General features: G+C 43.1%; 2 protein-coding genes, 1 long non-coding RNA gene and 2 other non-coding genes across 11 annotated transcripts in view; 4 read left to right on the top strand and 1 right to left on the bottom strand.

Moving 5' to 3' along the window:
* The first annotated feature begins 238 nt into the window (after nucleotides 1–238).
* On the top strand, nucleotides 239–3,771 carry LOC139552062 (small ribosomal subunit protein uS2m-like). The gene is made up of 4 exons (XM_071363433.1): nucleotides 239–355; nucleotides 1,282–1,392; nucleotides 1,538–1,667; nucleotides 1,931–3,771. The coding sequence occupies exons 1-4, from the start codon at nucleotides 331–333 to the stop codon at nucleotides 2,478–2,480; spliced, it is 816 nt and encodes a 271-aa protein (XP_071219534.1). The 5' UTR covers nucleotides 239–330; the 3' UTR covers nucleotides 2,481–3,771.
* Nucleotides 3,772–4,339: 568 nt separating this feature from the next.
* On the top strand, nucleotides 4,340–9,687 carry LOC139552060 (uncharacterized). The gene is made up of 6 exons (XR_011670379.1): nucleotides 4,340–4,995; nucleotides 5,903–6,034; nucleotides 6,935–7,003; nucleotides 7,284–7,404; nucleotides 8,835–8,900; nucleotides 9,337–9,687. It is a non-coding gene; the product is annotated as an uncharacterized lncRNA (long non-coding RNA).
* Nucleotides 7,060–7,191, top strand: LOC139552909 (small nucleolar RNA SNORA17). Its single transcript, XR_011670569.1, has one exon. It is a non-coding gene; the product is annotated as a small nucleolar RNA SNORA17 (small nucleolar RNA).
* Nucleotides 8,957–9,086, top strand: LOC139552907 (small nucleolar RNA SNORA17). The gene has a single exon (XR_011670568.1). It is a non-coding gene; the product is annotated as a small nucleolar RNA SNORA17 (small nucleolar RNA).
* Nucleotides 9,688–10,566: 879 nt separating the features above from the next.
* Nucleotides 10,567–16,355, bottom strand: part of LOC139552056 (divergent protein kinase domain 1B-like) — a 49,847-nt gene continuing 44,058 nt past the window's right edge. For 6 of the 7 annotated variants that reach the window (XM_071363423.1, XM_071363425.1, XM_071363424.1 and 3 more), the window contains exons 6-7: nucleotides 16,178–16,319; nucleotides 10,567–12,302 (exon numbers count right to left, since the gene is read on the bottom strand). In XM_071363423.1, the coding sequence (XP_071219524.1) occupies nucleotides 11,859–12,302; nucleotides 16,178–16,319 (586 nt within the window). In that variant the 3' untranslated portion in view covers nucleotides 10,567–11,858. The remainder of the gene's footprint in view (nucleotides 12,303–16,177; nucleotides 16,320–16,355) is intronic. The other variant, XR_011670378.1, reaches the window with a different exon arrangement.

Raw genomic sequence — 16,355 nt, 5'->3', positions numbered from 1 at the left:
GCTACTGCACATCTCACAAATGGAGTTCAAACACTTGTAGAATATACGCCAATGCGCATTGATGCTGTTCTGGCTGCTCGTGGTGGCCCAATTTAAGACGCTTTATGTTTGTGTTTCCTTTATTTTGGCAGTTACCTGTACATCGATTTTGTATTACATTTCAATAAAGTTTTTGAATAAACATTCAAATTAATGAGTGTTTGTGGGAGTTGTGGTCCAATAGAAATTATTGACGCTTGATCTAGCGCGCACGAAACATCCAATGGACTACAACTACCCTGTCACATTTTTATTTGAACTTCAGTGGGAGGGTACAGAGCCTAATCAAACATGGCAGCCGCAGTTTTTACCAAAGGTACATTGTATTTACATTATACAATCAATTTATCTATGTTGGTTATGCTTCTAAAGAAAATACATTTTAAATATATTTTGCTACCTTGTAAAACTGTACAACCTATGCTCGTTTGATAGGCCGATAATTCCATTACACAACCAATGCATACTGGCTAGCTAGCAGTAGCGTCACACTAGAGGTATGCGTGGGCCTGATTTCTTCGTCTTGCCCGCACCCTCTGGCTTTCTGTCTGACTCCCACCCACTATCGGAAGAATTGTCCAAAACCCGACCCAGTCCCAGCAATTTTGCCCCCTATAGGCAGTATCAAATGCGCAAAAATAATTTAAGAAATAGGTTAAACTACCCGAGATTCTCAGGTGGCCCATTATTTTAGGCTATCTGTATTACTGGGCTACAGTATACTAGTATTTGACATGCACAAGTACGGCTAGTCTCTACATCAGGCGGTGTGAAAAGTACGCCTGAAAAACTGCCAAAGACTATTTTCTCTACTGCAGCATGGCAAGAGGTACCGGTGCATCGAGCCTAGGCACACTTGAACTTAAATACCCAACTATAGAGGAGAGGTAGGCTACTGAAGTTGAACCAGTGAATTCTGAGTGTGTGAATAATGCAACAAAACAAATGTGCTTTTAATACAATAGGTAGGCTTAAAATAATGCATGCAAAGCAGCAAGACAAACCTTTTCAAATAATCTGCGGGACAACAAATATTTTAATGCCAAAGTCATCTGTCTGACTGCCTGCTCCTGGCGCACCGCAATGATCTCTGTTGGGTCCATCGGGAATGCAGCCCTCTACATCACACATTCAAATCAAGTTGGATGGTCAGCGTTACAATGTAATCGCTGATATGTTGTAGTTAGCTACTGTCGTAATTTTATGACTGCTAGCTAACTTTATTCTGGTGTTGTTTCTTAGGTTTGTGCGGGCTCCACCACAGGCTTGTTGCAGCCGGATATTCCTGTAGTGGACCGCTCTGTGCGTCTGCTGCGGCCGTCAAAACACTCCCCTTGCAAACTGACAGCACAGGTAGGCAGTTGTCAGTGACACGTACATTTAGCTATCTGACAGTAGTTATAGGTATGGATATTAAGTTTTACCCGCATTCATAAACATTCTCTACTTCACCATCACAAGGAGATAATCTCTTCTCTTTTTTTTTTTGTTGTTGTAGATGTCACTGACAAGATCCTGAACCTTCCCCTTGAAATGCCAGATTTCTTCCGCTTGTCAGAACTGTTCTCCTTGAAAGATCTATTCGATGCCAGAGTTCACCTCGGCCACAAGAAAGGCTGCAGACACAGGTATGTTGACTATGATTTCCATATTTCATTTAACAGTTGCACTATGATTTTTTGTCAACTTGTCATTGTGGTTCACATTAGACTTATGACTCTGATCTACCATCTTGGATCAGACGGGTAGAATAAAGAATCTCCATTGGACAAAATGTTTGTCAGCTATTAGAGACAACATGTAAGTATAAACAGAATGACGTTCTCACACAAACAATCTCTGGTTTCTCACTCTCCTTTGCTCCCGCTCTTTCTCCCTCCCTCTCTTGTAGGCTGATGGAGCCCTACCTGTTCGGCAGTCGTCTGGACCAAGACATGATCGACCTAGACCAGACAGTGGAGCACCTCCAGAGCGCCCTAAACTTTACCGCCCACATCGCCTACCGTGGCGGCGTCATCCTCTTCGTCTCACGCCGCCGCCAGTTTGGTCACCTGGTGGAGAGCACGGCGCAAGACTGCGGAGAATATGCCCACACACGCTACTGGCAGGGCGGCCTGCTCACCAACGCACCCATCCAGTATGGCCCGGGGGTTCGGTTGCCTGACCTCATCGTCTTCCTCTCAACGCTCAACAACGTCTTCCAGCAGCACGTGGGGGTCCGCGACGCGGCCAAGATGAATATACCCACAGTGGGGCTGGTGGACTCTAACTGCAACCCCAGCCTGGTGACATACCCGGTGCCTGGGAATGACGACACACCAGCCGCTATGGAGTTGTACTGCCGCCTGTTCAAGATGACCATCAACCGAGCCAAGGACAAAAGGAGACAGATGGAGCTGCTGCGGGGTCTATCAGCAGTGGGCCTCACACCAGGCTCCTAGTGAGGGGCAACAAGGGGGAATGAAGGGCCCCTGTTTGAGTTCTTTGAAAATGCATTCTTCTTTACTCCCTTCCTTGAAGTAATACCTGATCTAAAGTAACAGGATAGGTGAAATCTTTACCTTTTGGCTAAGAGAGTAGTATCTGGAGGCAAGTGTTCCACTTCTTAGTTTGCCCCAACATATGGGTATCAGATTATGGATTTATGACAAAGAAGAGAAGATAGAGGATTACTTTTCGGTATTTGAACATGGACAAGGACATTACTGCTAAAATACTCTGAATACTCTATCATGTTTCATCATGTTACAGCAACAGATTTGGTGAATTTGTATAGAATTGTTGCTCTCTTTCTAAATGTATCTAGGGAAACTGAGGTGTACAAAATGTGTAGTTCCAATGTTTGTTCCATCAACTGATCCAGATTTGATCCGCATGTTTCCAGATTATTGCTAAATCTCAGCTTGTTTTTCATTGTCTGTTCAAATTCAATGAAAAAATAGCATTTCTGTATCAAAGGACATGAATGCACTACACTCGTTCTATTTATCAAGTGAACTTTATTTTCACTACATTTGTTTTTTTTTTTTTGTATGCATTTTTCTACACGCATACTTTTTAGTGGATTTTAATACTGGGCTAAAATCTTAGTGTACAAGACATGTCCAACTAGTGCAAGAAAACTATAACTTTGCCAATGACTAGATTCATCTAATTGTTATCATTGTGCCAATAAAATGTATAGCTATGGCATATTTATTATTACATATGAGTTGAAACTTACACCAAGGAGAGTGATCATGGTGACTCCAGTGGAAGGGTTATTGTACCAACTGTATAGCAATCACCATATCAGATGTCTTCATCGTAGCTTCTATTTTTGATCAATTTAAATGATGTTTCCATCCACAGTTTTTATGTGAGTAAAGTCATATCGTATTTAAAATAAAAAAAATCACGGCAGCTGGTATGGAAACAGGAAATTTAGGTTGAATTTATAAATGCGGACAGATAATTTGTTCGTTCCACATGGTGGGATATTTTTGTGTCTGTAAAGTTAATTGTGTGAAATGGCAGTGGAAATGACTTTATGCACAAATATTGATATAACCATCCTATCGTAGTAAATTTGGAGTCGAAATAATATGGTGTGTGTTTCTCCCACTACGACTCGGGAGACCATGCAGTTTATTCGGCTACAGATGAAATATTGTAAATTATGTTGAACTTCACAGGACGGTGGAGGTGCACTGTGATCTTGATGCTCCTTTCCAATAAATATCGTGGGTCTTATTCTGGTGACTTGATGCTTGACTGCCGTTTGACAAACACAAATATTCTCACTCTTATCCATAATATTCTCATGATGATCAGGAATGGGAAACTTTAGTGTGGGTGGGGGCCACAAAAAAAACTGAACTCATCATGGTGGCTCTGCGTACCCCACCCCTGCCCTCCCCTCTGCAAGCAAAACATTTTATAGGCCCCCCTGGTGCCAGCGAAGAGAAAACAATTCCTAAAATGTTGCCGTTTTAAAGCAAGTTTGCTGCAAAAAAGCTGTTTGCAGCTTTTAATATGGTCACTGATGATCAATGGGCCACACCCTGGTCGGTAATTCAACCATGCTTACTGCAAGTTTAGATAGCTGGCCTCTAGACTCATTTACCAATCTAAATACATTTAGCTGACATGAGCTAATTGAGTGACTGCTGATGCACAACCAAATTTCAAAATTGCACCTTGTGTATTCTATTATGTTAACTCTTAACAGTAGGTTGAGACCCAGACAGTTCCTAAAAAAAATGACATTGGGGCCACGTTGGCCAGTTGTCCATCCCTGATGTAGACTACACACAGCCTACCAGCACTGTGAGCTGTTGGTTAGAGCTGGGTTTCCCAAAGTCGGTCCTGGGGCCTCCCTCCCCTGTGTGCACGTTTTGGTTTTTGCCCAAGCACTGCAAAGCGGATTCAAACAATCAAAGATTGATGAGTTGGTAAGTTGAATCAGCTGTGTAGTGCTAGGGCAAAAAAAACTAAACATGCACCTGCGGGCCCAGGACCGACTATGGGAAACCTTGGGCTAGAGTAGGCATATTTGCTATTTAATTAATGCAATAGTTTTAGTGACAAAACTAGAGTTGAAAATGCGATGGAAACATATTGAACTATAAGCTTTTATTGAGTACATGAAAACTTAAGCGAAAACGTACATTTTGTGTGCACTACTTAACCACGCACTGATTTTGATCCGCAAAAAGTACATTTGGTTGAAACCCCACTGGTGTGGAAAAGGCGGATATTTACTTTTTGCTTATTCTGGAGTATTCACTTAAATCTGCCGCCAATTGGATGGAAACCAAACTAGTGGACCTGTATGCGATTGAATGAAACCACTCGAACGCATATTTGCATGCCTTAAATTGTCCTTCAAAGATTCCGTAGGGGATCCTTATAAATAGACACCTCCCCCGGTTCTCGTTCTTTTGTCTTCAGTTCTCACTCAGAGGTCTGAGCATGGTGAGTAGCTGGTTTACGTGTTTTAGTTTCAGGTCTACCTACTGTAGTACATGTCAAACTTGAGTACTTGTTGGTGTCTCCGGTGCAGCAGCGTGTGTGTATATATATTTTCTTTCCACTCTAAAAATTTAGTTGTAACCATACGCACGTGGTTCCGTACTACTGTACAGACCGTTTCTGATACTGTTGGCAACGATGTTTCTTGAGCGTCTGAGAAATAATCGAAGTAACATGTTGCTGATTCAATTAACACATACAACTTAGTCTGACATTGTCTGTTGGCAATTGCGGCTAGCAAAAGTAGCTCACTGACTGCCAGTCACTCACTTCGTATACGTTTAATTTCTAGCGGGATATGCATGCTTTTTATGCCTTATTTAAAATGTTATCTTAGAGGCGTTGCAAACTCGGTTTGTGGCGTTTCCGTTTTTTCGATTGCGGCGGCCACCTGGGCGCTCAGATTTGTGGCTCTACATTTTATGTAGGTGTACATGTAAACTATTAGTAAACTATTAAAGGGCAACTCCTCCACTTTTTAACCTCATTCATTATCTCCCGCACCAAACCAGTGCCTACATATGCGAAAACGTTAAGTTTCTATGGTTAAAAAGAGGAAGGTCCTAAATGCTTCTGACATCACGGTAGGCTTAGAATTAAGAAACTGTTTTTAAAAACCTATATAGTAGCTTTTAACCAGAGGGAGTCTATTTTCTTGCTCCCCATGACCCGCGAATATCAGTGTTTGAAAATTAGTCTTTACAATTTTTTACTTCTGTCATCGGCTAAAACGTAACTGCCGTTTTCACGAATGTAGACTGTTTAAGTGCTGGAGATTGTGACTATGTTTTTGGCGGAGTTGCTCTTTTAAGGGTAAAGCATAATTAATGTCCTGTTTTCTCTTTTATAGTTGTCTCCGAGGTGAAGAGTACAATGGGGAACATTAGATACCACCATGACCTATTGGTGTCACACTGACCAAGCAGATGGCACATGAAAGTAGCAGTAAAGGCCTGCCTTTTCTCCATGAAAGAATATAATGGTAAGCTACACCAGGTGGCATTTGGAACTCTGTCCAGTCTAAGAAGTAAAGTGTAATAGGTCTGTGATGAGAAATCATGCACCACGCTGAGCTTGTGATGGATAACCTCTACCACATTATCTGAGACCTGCACAGACATGGTTACAAATGCATGCTGGGTTGTGAATGCTTGGTTCTGGTTTCCCAGACATGGATTAAGTCTACTTCTGAGCTAAAGCTATTTCAATGGAGAATCCATGTAGGCCCCTAATAACATTTTAATGTGCTTGTTTCTCAGAAGACCAGTTACTAATGGTACCTCTTGGGGGTCCTTGCCCTTTGTGATGTAACTCTGCCTAAAATGCCACTGTTACAATGAGCGGGCAGACTGAAACTAACAAAAGGTGGCACGGCTGCCCTGTTCAGTGGGCATGGAACCGGGCCTAACAGGCCCGGGTATCATCCCCCCTCACTGGGAGGACAGGATATATGTCTGACCTGTTAATCAAGCACATTTGATATTGGTATGACTGATGCTTTAGAACAGGTGTATTGAACACTTCCTATAGGACAGGGTTTCCTAAAATGTTCTCTTGACCCCAAGGGGTGCATGTCTAAGCACTACACAGCTGATTTAAATAATCAGCTAATCAACAAGCTTGTCTAATTTGAATCAGTTGTGTTGGTGCAAAAACCAAAACGCTACTCTTCGTGGTCTGTAGCCTGCTGATGTGTTCTACCTGATAATTGCACCCACCTGCGGTCCCAGTGATTTAGAGGAAACTCAGTGGAATTGGCTTTGAGGTCCAGACTGAGGGCTGTAGAACTAGCAGCTATCTGCTTATTATATCTACACTGACTATTTGTTGGCTTTTTTGCCTTGATCAGTTTCCTTAACTGTTACCATCTTGTTATTTTCAGATAAAGGATGGTCTGGATGTGTAGCAGTGCTGACTTACTGGTTATAGTGGGTCATGACGTGGCGCCATGGTAAGTCCTTGCCTCATTTGGTTACGCACTGGCTCAATGTCTTGTTCTCCTAGCAATCTGCCCCTTGAGGTGTTGCAGTCCGACTGTACGTGTTGAGCCTGTGTCATGAGGGGCGGAGAGTGACAGGGCTATGTCTACGCCAAAAACCCAGAACAGTGGGTACTTGGAGTGATCATAGCGGCAACATCTGCAACAGTATATGAAATGTAATACGGGTAAATGACTGGGGTTCATATCATACATGTAACGTCCTGTTTTCTCTGGTCCTTGGAATGTGAAGCTGCCAATGAGAAATTGGATACCGCTGATTGGTGTCCTGTCCTAGCGGATGTAACCTGGAGGTAGCAGAATGAATGCCGCCTTTCCTCCCTGAAAGAATGCTGTGCAGTGTGCACAGAACGGTAAGCAACAACCATGGCAATTTAACTTTTTAAGTCTTAAAATAAATATGTAATAGGTCTGTGATGAGAAATCATGCACCACGCTGAACTTGTGATGGATAACCTCTACCACATTATCTGAGACCTGCACAGACATGGTTACAAATTCTCACAAGGCTTGTTAATGCTACACGGAACAAATTTAAGGGTTGGTTTCATGGGCGGAAATAGAAGATCGCATTAATTTTTGCTCATTAACAGGTAAAAACAAGTTTGCATTTCTCATTTGCCAAGATGATCCATCCACCTGATATGTGACACGCTTCTTTATTAAACAGCATGATCGTACACCTTGTGCTGTGGACAATAAAATATGCCGTTTTGTCAACACACAGATCTCTCAAGTTGAGGAGTGCAATTAGAATGCCGACTGAAGGAATGTCCACCAGAGCTGTTGCCAGATTTGGATGTTCATTTCTCTACAATAAGCAGCCTCCCAATGTTTTAGAGAATTTATGCTGATGTCAAAGTTGTGAAGAGTGCCCTGTGGTGTTACGATATGGGCAGGCATAACATATGGATAATGGACACAATTGCAAGTTAGACGGCAATTTGAATGTAGAGGTTCTGTGTTGAGATCCTGAGGCCCATTGTTGTGCCGCCATTTGACTCTACTCATGTTTCAGCGCTAATTCATGGCTCTTGCAATGATCTGTACACAATTCCTTGAGCTGAAATGTCCCGGTTCTTCCATGGCTTACATACTCACCGGAGCATGTTTATGATGCTTTGTATCGGTGTGTATGCCGGTGTGGTCCAGTTCCTGCAATATCCAGCAACTTCACATGGCCATTTAAGTGGAACAGGTCACACTCAATCATCTGATCAACTCTATGCAAAGATGTTGTGATGCATGAGGTAAATGGTTGTCACACGAGCATTTATCTGTGACAAATCTGTATTCCGTTATGTGGAATCTAAAGATTAGGGTCTAATAAATGTAGTACCATTGACTGATTTCCTTGTGACTTGGCCATTTTGGAATTAGTTTATATTCAGTATAAATTAAACCTACTCATGGACTAAAGCTCTTTCAATGGAAAATCCATGTAGGCCCCAATGTTTAATAGGTTTGTTTTTCAGAACATGTATTAATGGTGTTTCCTACCCCTTGAGATGTACTTGTGGCTCCAATGCCACTGTGCCTGGTCATAGCATGACAAACTGACCCACAATGACTCGACTGCCCTCTTTAGTGGGTACGGACCAGTCCCAGGTACCAGACCCTCGCCAGGAGGGCAGTGTGTCCTGACCTATTAATCACGCACGTTGGTTAGAGGTGCAATACTCTAGAACTAGCATCAATGTATTTGGACCCACTACTTTATATATGCTGTTGCCTTGATCTGTGGCTCTTCAAACTTAACCGTTACCATCTTTGTTATTTTCAGATATAGTCTGGAGGTGCAGCAGTGCAGACTGGTCGTAGTGGGGTTGACATGGAGTCACAAGTCATTGTAAGTCCGCCTCATTCGGTTACACAATTGCTAAATGTATATTGGTCTCGTCGAGATCTGCCCCTTGAGGTGTTGCAGTCCGACTATGTGTTGAGCCTGTGTCATGAGGGGCGGAGAGTGACAGGGCTATGTCTACGCCAAGGACCCAGAACAGTGGGTACTTGGAGTGATCATGGCGCCGATATTTGGCCGCATTCGGACTCTTTTTAGACCCGCAGACATGTAATCTTCTAGTGCCTGAACAGGTGACAGTGCTTGTTTTAAACTCCCTCAGTAGTTTATCTTGTTTTGCCAAAACCAATTTTATTACTGCCTGGTAATTGCCATTGGGCAAATACTTAGTTGATTCAACTATCCTGAGGTTTTAGGACTTGTTCACTTTAAAAAGTTGCCAGTTTTTTTTTGCATTCTCACCCATTTCCTGATTCATTGATAGATCGGAGCGGTGCTGAAGAACGAATGAAGATTGTGACCCGTTGAAGACGCAATGTGGCAGTAATGGGTTGTGCCTTTAGTAGAAGAAAGCAGATTGTTCAGTTGCTGGTCCTAGACTAGGGTGACCAGCTTTTATATTATACATATGCAGCTGCCACTATTATAGCCTTTAGATGCTGTTTACCACATCGTGCTCAGTTTAAGTTTGGTAATCACGCCAAAGCCCTTTTGACTCAGTGTGACCATTGTTTAATTAGCGTTTGAGCCAATTTCACCATGTACCTGCCCTGTTTGATTTGAATATAAATGTATTGCTTTCAACATAATTCAAATAAACTCGAGCTGATCTCTGGTTGGTTGAGTTTTCGTAAAGCTTTTTTTCTTCAGGTGCCCTTCACTGACAATAACTTACAGAGAACTGAAAGTTGAATTGACAAACCAGTCTGGAATGGATAGAAATTGAGTTGAACATGGTTTCAGTGTGAACTTCATGCCTTGAATGTGAAATGGAGGGAAAAACTACACCAATAGTAACACCGATTTAATTATGGCCGTTGTCATAAATCGGCATTTCTGGACACCGGTCAATCAGCCTACTTCGCCAAATGGGTGATTTAACAAGCGCGTTCGTGAAAAAAGCGCTGTTGCACCAATGTATCAATGCCTTAATCAATACACAAGTATATATTTTTAAACCTGCATATTAGTTAAGAAATTCATGTTAGCGGGTAATATTAAATGAGGGAAATTGTCACTTCTCTTGTGTTCATTGCACGCAGTCTGGGCCGCCTGGCGAACTAATTTGCCAGAATTTCACGATTATAACATTGAAGGTTGTGCAATGTAACAGGAATATTTAGATGTACGGAACAGTTCCGTATTCCACTGAAAGAAGAAGTGTTTCCGGATTTGACCATATTAATGACCTGAGGCTCGTATTTGTGTTATAATTAAGTAGGCAGCAGCAGGCTCGTAAACATTCATTCAAACAGCACTTCGCCATCAGCAGTTCGCCATCAAGCCTATCAACTCCCGAGATTACCGATGTGAAATGGTCCTCCAATAATCGGTATCGAAATATAATCTGTCGACCTCAACAGGATGGCTTTCAAAGTTCCCCATTGTTTGGAGTGCAGTCTACTTGTTCCAGATATGAGATCCTTTTATGCCCCTAGCTGTCTGAGTGGATCATATTCCGGACAGGAAATGTATAAAAACTCACCATATCAGATCTTTTCATGGCACTAGTTTATTCAGTATTACTTCCCTTAAAGTATAGTTTAAAATGATCACTGCAAGGCCCAGAGCATACATCAACCTTCAGTATGGCTCTAAGAAAAGTACAAGTACCTCGTAAATGACGTAGAGTTTGGACATGCTTCACTTATCGGCGGGTCCTGTTTTGCCCTGGTTGAAGTTCTATTGGGGGGACTCCAGGGTTGTATTCATCAGGGCACACACTATCAACATTAAATCAAATTAGCTTTATATAAATTCTTATGTTACAATGACGGCTGTAGGAGTAAATGAGATGTATAGGACAGCACATAGATGTATAAAATGGCTGAACATTAAAAATAGATCACAGTAATGAAAGGGAGACACATGGTCTGCTGACCTGACACTAATGAAAGGGAGAGACACATGGTCTGCTGACCTGACACTAATGATAAAGAGATTCATAGTCAGCTGCTTCTAAAAAGAAGGCCTATAGGGTAGAGTCTGCTGATTCCAATAAAGGCAAACAAAACAAAGAGTACATTGACACATTATGCTGACACACTAAAGATAGAGGGACCCATGGTCAGCTGCTTCTAAAAACCTATAGGACAGAATCTGCTGATTCCAATAAAGGCAAGCTGAACAGGGAGTACATTGACACATTAATGAAGGGAAGTGAGACATTATGCTGACAAACTAAAAAGATAGAGGGTCCAGCCACCATTATAATCTAACTGAAAACAGATATGGGCGTTATAGGGCATGAACCAGTAGGAAGCTTGAACTAAAAGATAATGGTGGTGGAAGACTTAAGAAATGAAAGGTCATTTGCATAAGGGATGGACATAATACTATGTGTGTATAAATAGAGTAGCTGGAGTTCTGAGAAAGTGTGTGTTCCGCGGGGTGTGTTCCGCGGGGACATGCCAGTTGGCTGTACAGTTGTAATAAAGAGCATGTTTGAATTTACAAGTTCTGATAAGCGTTGTATTTGAAATGATTTTCCACGACACGGCCAATTGTGTACCTGCCCCCTCCAGCACAGATGCTGCGCCACTCAGGAGCCCAGTGTGCCTGACTAGATGTAACAGTAAACAAATCCGGGACACGCCAGGCAAAAAAACAAGGTAGCTGGGTGTGTGTTTAACTACTTAGCATAACTGTCACCTAGCTAACATTGGCCACAAATTGAAATATGAAACAGATGGACATCCACAAATGAATGTTAACTCCACCCCTGAGTCAAGTTTTCTAATGAATATGACCCAGGTCTGAGGCAGGATCCTAGTATCTCTGTGGTCCTCAGGAGTACTGTGTGTTAGAGATGGTCTTCCACAGCAGGGTCTTGAGGTTGTTGAGGACCAATGAGTGGTGCACCTCCATCTGGCTGGCCAGGCTGCTGAGCGTCACACAGGTGCGGAGCTGCTTCTCCAGGTCTGTGCGGAGGTCCTGGGGCGCCCCGAACAGCAGGTAGTCTTGTAGCAACACACACACCTTGGCCAGGTTGGGCAGGACCACTTCCGTGTTACACTGCTTCACCAACCGATCGCAGGTGGCCGTGCAGTCACTCCCGAAGGTGCAGTCAGCGTTGGTCTCGCAGTGACGCCCCCGCAGGAACCCGCGGACCGCCGTCTCAGACGCCACACTGCGCAGGTCGGCCATCTTGCAGTCGTACTTGAAGTTGTAGCCTACATGGCGCGGGCTGGCGTCACACATCAGGAAGCTTCCATATGCCCCGTGGAACACCTGTTGATAATGTGGTATATAATTAGGTAACTATGAATCACACATTAACTGAACTTTTTCTATTCCCAATGATTGTATTTAGTCTCTGTAAATTGTCTGTGCTTTGTCTATGTTTAATGTATGCACAAAGCTGCAAAACAAAATGTCATGGGGATAATACCGTGATCGAATACCTATACTAAATAGTAGGCCGATTGAGTGTGAAAATCGAGTATACTTTAAAATGCCAGATGTCATACTGATTTCGACAAACAGTTGATCAATAAAGATATGCGCTACTGAAATCATTGAATAACGATACAACGCAATTGCGCATTACCAGTATGCGAAAATAGAAAGCGTCATAGTATGTGAATTTTAGAAAATGAAGTATGGTTTAAATGCCCGGATGTATACTCATTTTGGCTGTTCATCTAGTAAAATAAACTCAGCAAAACAAGAAACGTCTTTTTCAGGACCCTGTCTTTCAAAGATAATTTGTAAAAATCCAAATAACTTCACAGATCTTCATTGTAAAGGGTTTAAACACTTCCTGTGCTTGTTCAATGAACCATAAACAATTAATGAACATGCACCTGTGGAACGGTCATTAAGACATTAACAGTTTACAGAAGGTAGGCAATTAAGGTTACAGTTATAACAACTTAGGACACTAAAGAGGCCTTTCTACTGACTGTCTGGGGTGGTGTGCCACAGCATCATCAGACTGAGCTTGTTGTCATTGCAACGCTGTGCGTAACAGGGAAGACATCCTCCTCCCTCAAGTGGTACCCTTCCAGCAGGCTCATCCTGACATGACCCTCTAGCATGACAATGCCACCATCCATACTGCTTGTTCTCTGCGTGATTCCCTGCAAGACTGGAACGTCAGTATTCTGTCATGGCCAGCGAAGAGCCCAGATCTCAATCCCATTGAGCACGTCTGGGACCTGTTCGGAGGGTGAGGGCTAGGGCCATTTCCCCCCCAGAAATGTCCGGGAACTTGCAGGTGCCTTGGTGGAAGAGTGGGATAACATCTCACAGCAAGAACTGTCAAATCTGGTGCAGTCCATGAGGAGGAGATGCACTGCAGTACTTAATGCAGCTGGTGGCCACACCAGATACTGACTGTTACTTTTGATTTTGAACCCACTTTGTTCAGGGACACATTATTCCATTTCTGTTAGCCACATGTCTGTGGAACCTGTTCAGTTTATGTCTCAGTTGTTGAATCTTATGTTCCTACAAATATTTACACATGTTAAGTTTTCTGAAAATAAACACAGTTGACAGTGAGAGGATGTTTCTTTTTTTGGTGAGTTTATGATGCATAATGCATTGGAAGAGGTGGGCTGTGAATTATAGGCGCTGGTTCTCTTCAAGTAGCCAAACAACAAAACTAGGCTACTTAATTGGGAAGCTTCTACGGTGGTGTTCAAATGTAAGTGAAGTCGTTTTTGTTCTGCTTTAAGAAATGATCACGGGTATTGCATCCTAGGCTACATCTTTGAAAACAAGTCTTTAAAAATGTTTTATCCATAGTGGATTCCGTTTTCTCATTTAAGTGTTTCTTGGCCTTCGTCATAGCTTTTAAACTAAACGCTAAACCATCTTTTTGATTTCTGAATGTGTTGGCACCGGGCACTCAGGATATGGCTTCCTTATTGATGTCATGTTAATCAGGCCTTTTGATTTGAACATATGGATTGTTTTTGCTTTATAGGCTACTTATATTGAACAAAAATATAAAACGCAGCATGCAACAATTTCAAAGACTTTACTTAGTTACAGTTCATTTAAGGAAATGCCAATTTAAAGAAATTCATTAGGCCCTAATCTATGGATTTCACATGACAGATTACAGATATGTGACCCGTTTCAGGAAAGTAGACATGTCGCGGGTCACTATTTCACAGGAGAGCCGTTTGAACTTTTGAATCAAAATGTGTTTTTTGGCAAAAATTCCTTCTCAAAACGTGAACTTTCATGTACCTTAATAACAAACTTGTGGGCCTCCCAAATGACGCAGTGGATTTGCATCTCAGTGCTAGCTGTGCCACTAGAGAACCTGGTTTGAGTCCAGGCTCTGTCGCAGCCGGCCGCGACCGGGAGACCCATGGGGCGGCGCACAATTGGCCCAGCGTCGTCCGGATTAGGGGAGGGTCCAATCGCGCACTAGCGACTCCTGTGCCGGGCGCAATGCATGCTGACACAGTCGCCAGGTGTAAGGTGCTTCGTCCCGAAACATTGTTGCGGCTGGCTTCCGGGTTAAGCGGGTGTTGTGTCAAGAAGCAGTGCGGCTTGGCTGGGTTGTTTCAGAGGTTCTCGACCTTCGCCGAGTCCGTACGGGATGTGCAGCGATGGGACAGGACTAACTACCAATTGGATGCCACGAAAAAGGGGTAAAATAATAATAATAAATAAAAACTTGTATGCCATCTGTAAATATGAATAAAATTGTTAAATTAAGCCACAGAAAAAGTGAGCAACCTTCCCACTAGCCATGATTGGGCTGGACATGCTGAGAGATGCGTTTGGAATGGTCTGCCATATAGCACGCTTCTGTCTATTTGAGCTGGTCAGTATGTTTAGGTAATCATGTCTTAACGAGGATTTTTATGAAATGTATCGCGTAGTAAAACAAAAAAGACTCCACTATGCAAGTATCCATTTCAATAGAATGTCACTGCAACAACTATTTCAGAGTACTCTCATCAGTGTGCCAGAGCGCAGAAAAACTGATGAATTTACGAAGGCTCAACAACGGTTGAATATCGCCAATGTCAGTAAATGTCGGCAAAAAAGCGTAATTAAATTGTTGCCAGGAGCACAGTTAGCCACCAACGCTTTAGGTATCATGAAAACAGCCTAACCAGCTCTGCTAGGGCAAGTGAAATGGTCAGAGTTTGGGTGGGGGCTGAAGATTAAGATGATTCTTATGGCATTGCACACGGTCAGTGTGAACCAGAGGTACTTGACACAACGGGCCATTGATCACAGATACCTTAAAAAAAAAGTAGGGGCGTGGATCAGAAAACCAGTCAGTATCTGGTGTGACCTGACCGCCATTTGCCTCATGCAGCGCGACACACCTCCTTAGCATTGAGTTCATCAGGCCGTTGTTTGTGGCCTGTGGAATGTTGTCCCACTCCTCTTCAATGGCTGTGCGAAGTTGCTGGATATTGTCAGGAACTGGAACACGCTGTCATGCACGTCGATCCAGAGCACCCCAAACATGCTCAATGGGTAACATGTCTGAGTATGCAGGCCATGGAAGAAATGCCATTTTCTATGCGACATGGGGCCATGATTTATCATGCTGAAACATGAGATGGCTGCGGATGAATGGCATGACAATGGGCCTCATGACCTCGTCAATTTATCTCTGTGCATTCAAATTGCCATTGATAAAATGCAATTGTGTTAGATGTCCGTAACTTATGCCTGACCATACCGTAACCCCACTGTCACCAAGGGTCACTCTGTTCATAACTTTCACATCAGCAAATCGCTCGCCCACATGACACCATACACGTTGTCCGCGGTTGTGAGGCCGGTTGGACGTACTGCCAAATTTTCTAAAGCGACGGAGGCGGATTATGGTAGAGAAATGAACAATCAATTCTCTAGCAACAGCTCTGGTGGACATTCCTGCAGTCAGCATGCCAATTGCACACTCCTTCAAAACTTGAGGCATCTGTGGCATTGTGTTGTGACAACATTTTAGAGTGGCCTTTTAATTGTCCCTAGCACAAGGTGCACCTGTGTAATGATCATGCCGTGGCATACTGCATACTTTTTACGAAATGGTACGTGCTAAATAGTATGCGACGTTGAGTACATGGTATGTAGTACGGTATATGGGCATTCAGACACGGTCAGTATCTTATCTTTACCTCTTCTATGAACTCCAGCAGGCCGATGGTGATGCGGGCCCTCCGGGGCCACGCCGGGGCCAGCCACTGGTTCATCCTTGAGCTTAGGGCCTCCGGGACTAACGCTTGCAGGTAGCTGGGGACCTCCAGCCTGTAGAGGGAGCTGTGAATTGAATGTTATTTGGGGTAAAAAAATGTT

The sequence above is a fragment of the Salvelinus alpinus genome, chromosome 24 (genome assembly GCF_045679555.1).
Source record: "Salvelinus alpinus chromosome 24, SLU_Salpinus.1, whole genome shotgun sequence".
In the NCBI taxonomy this organism is placed as follows: domain Eukaryota; kingdom Metazoa; phylum Chordata; class Actinopteri; order Salmoniformes; family Salmonidae; genus Salvelinus; species Salvelinus alpinus.
This window is presented reverse-complemented; position numbering and strand designations above follow the sequence as displayed.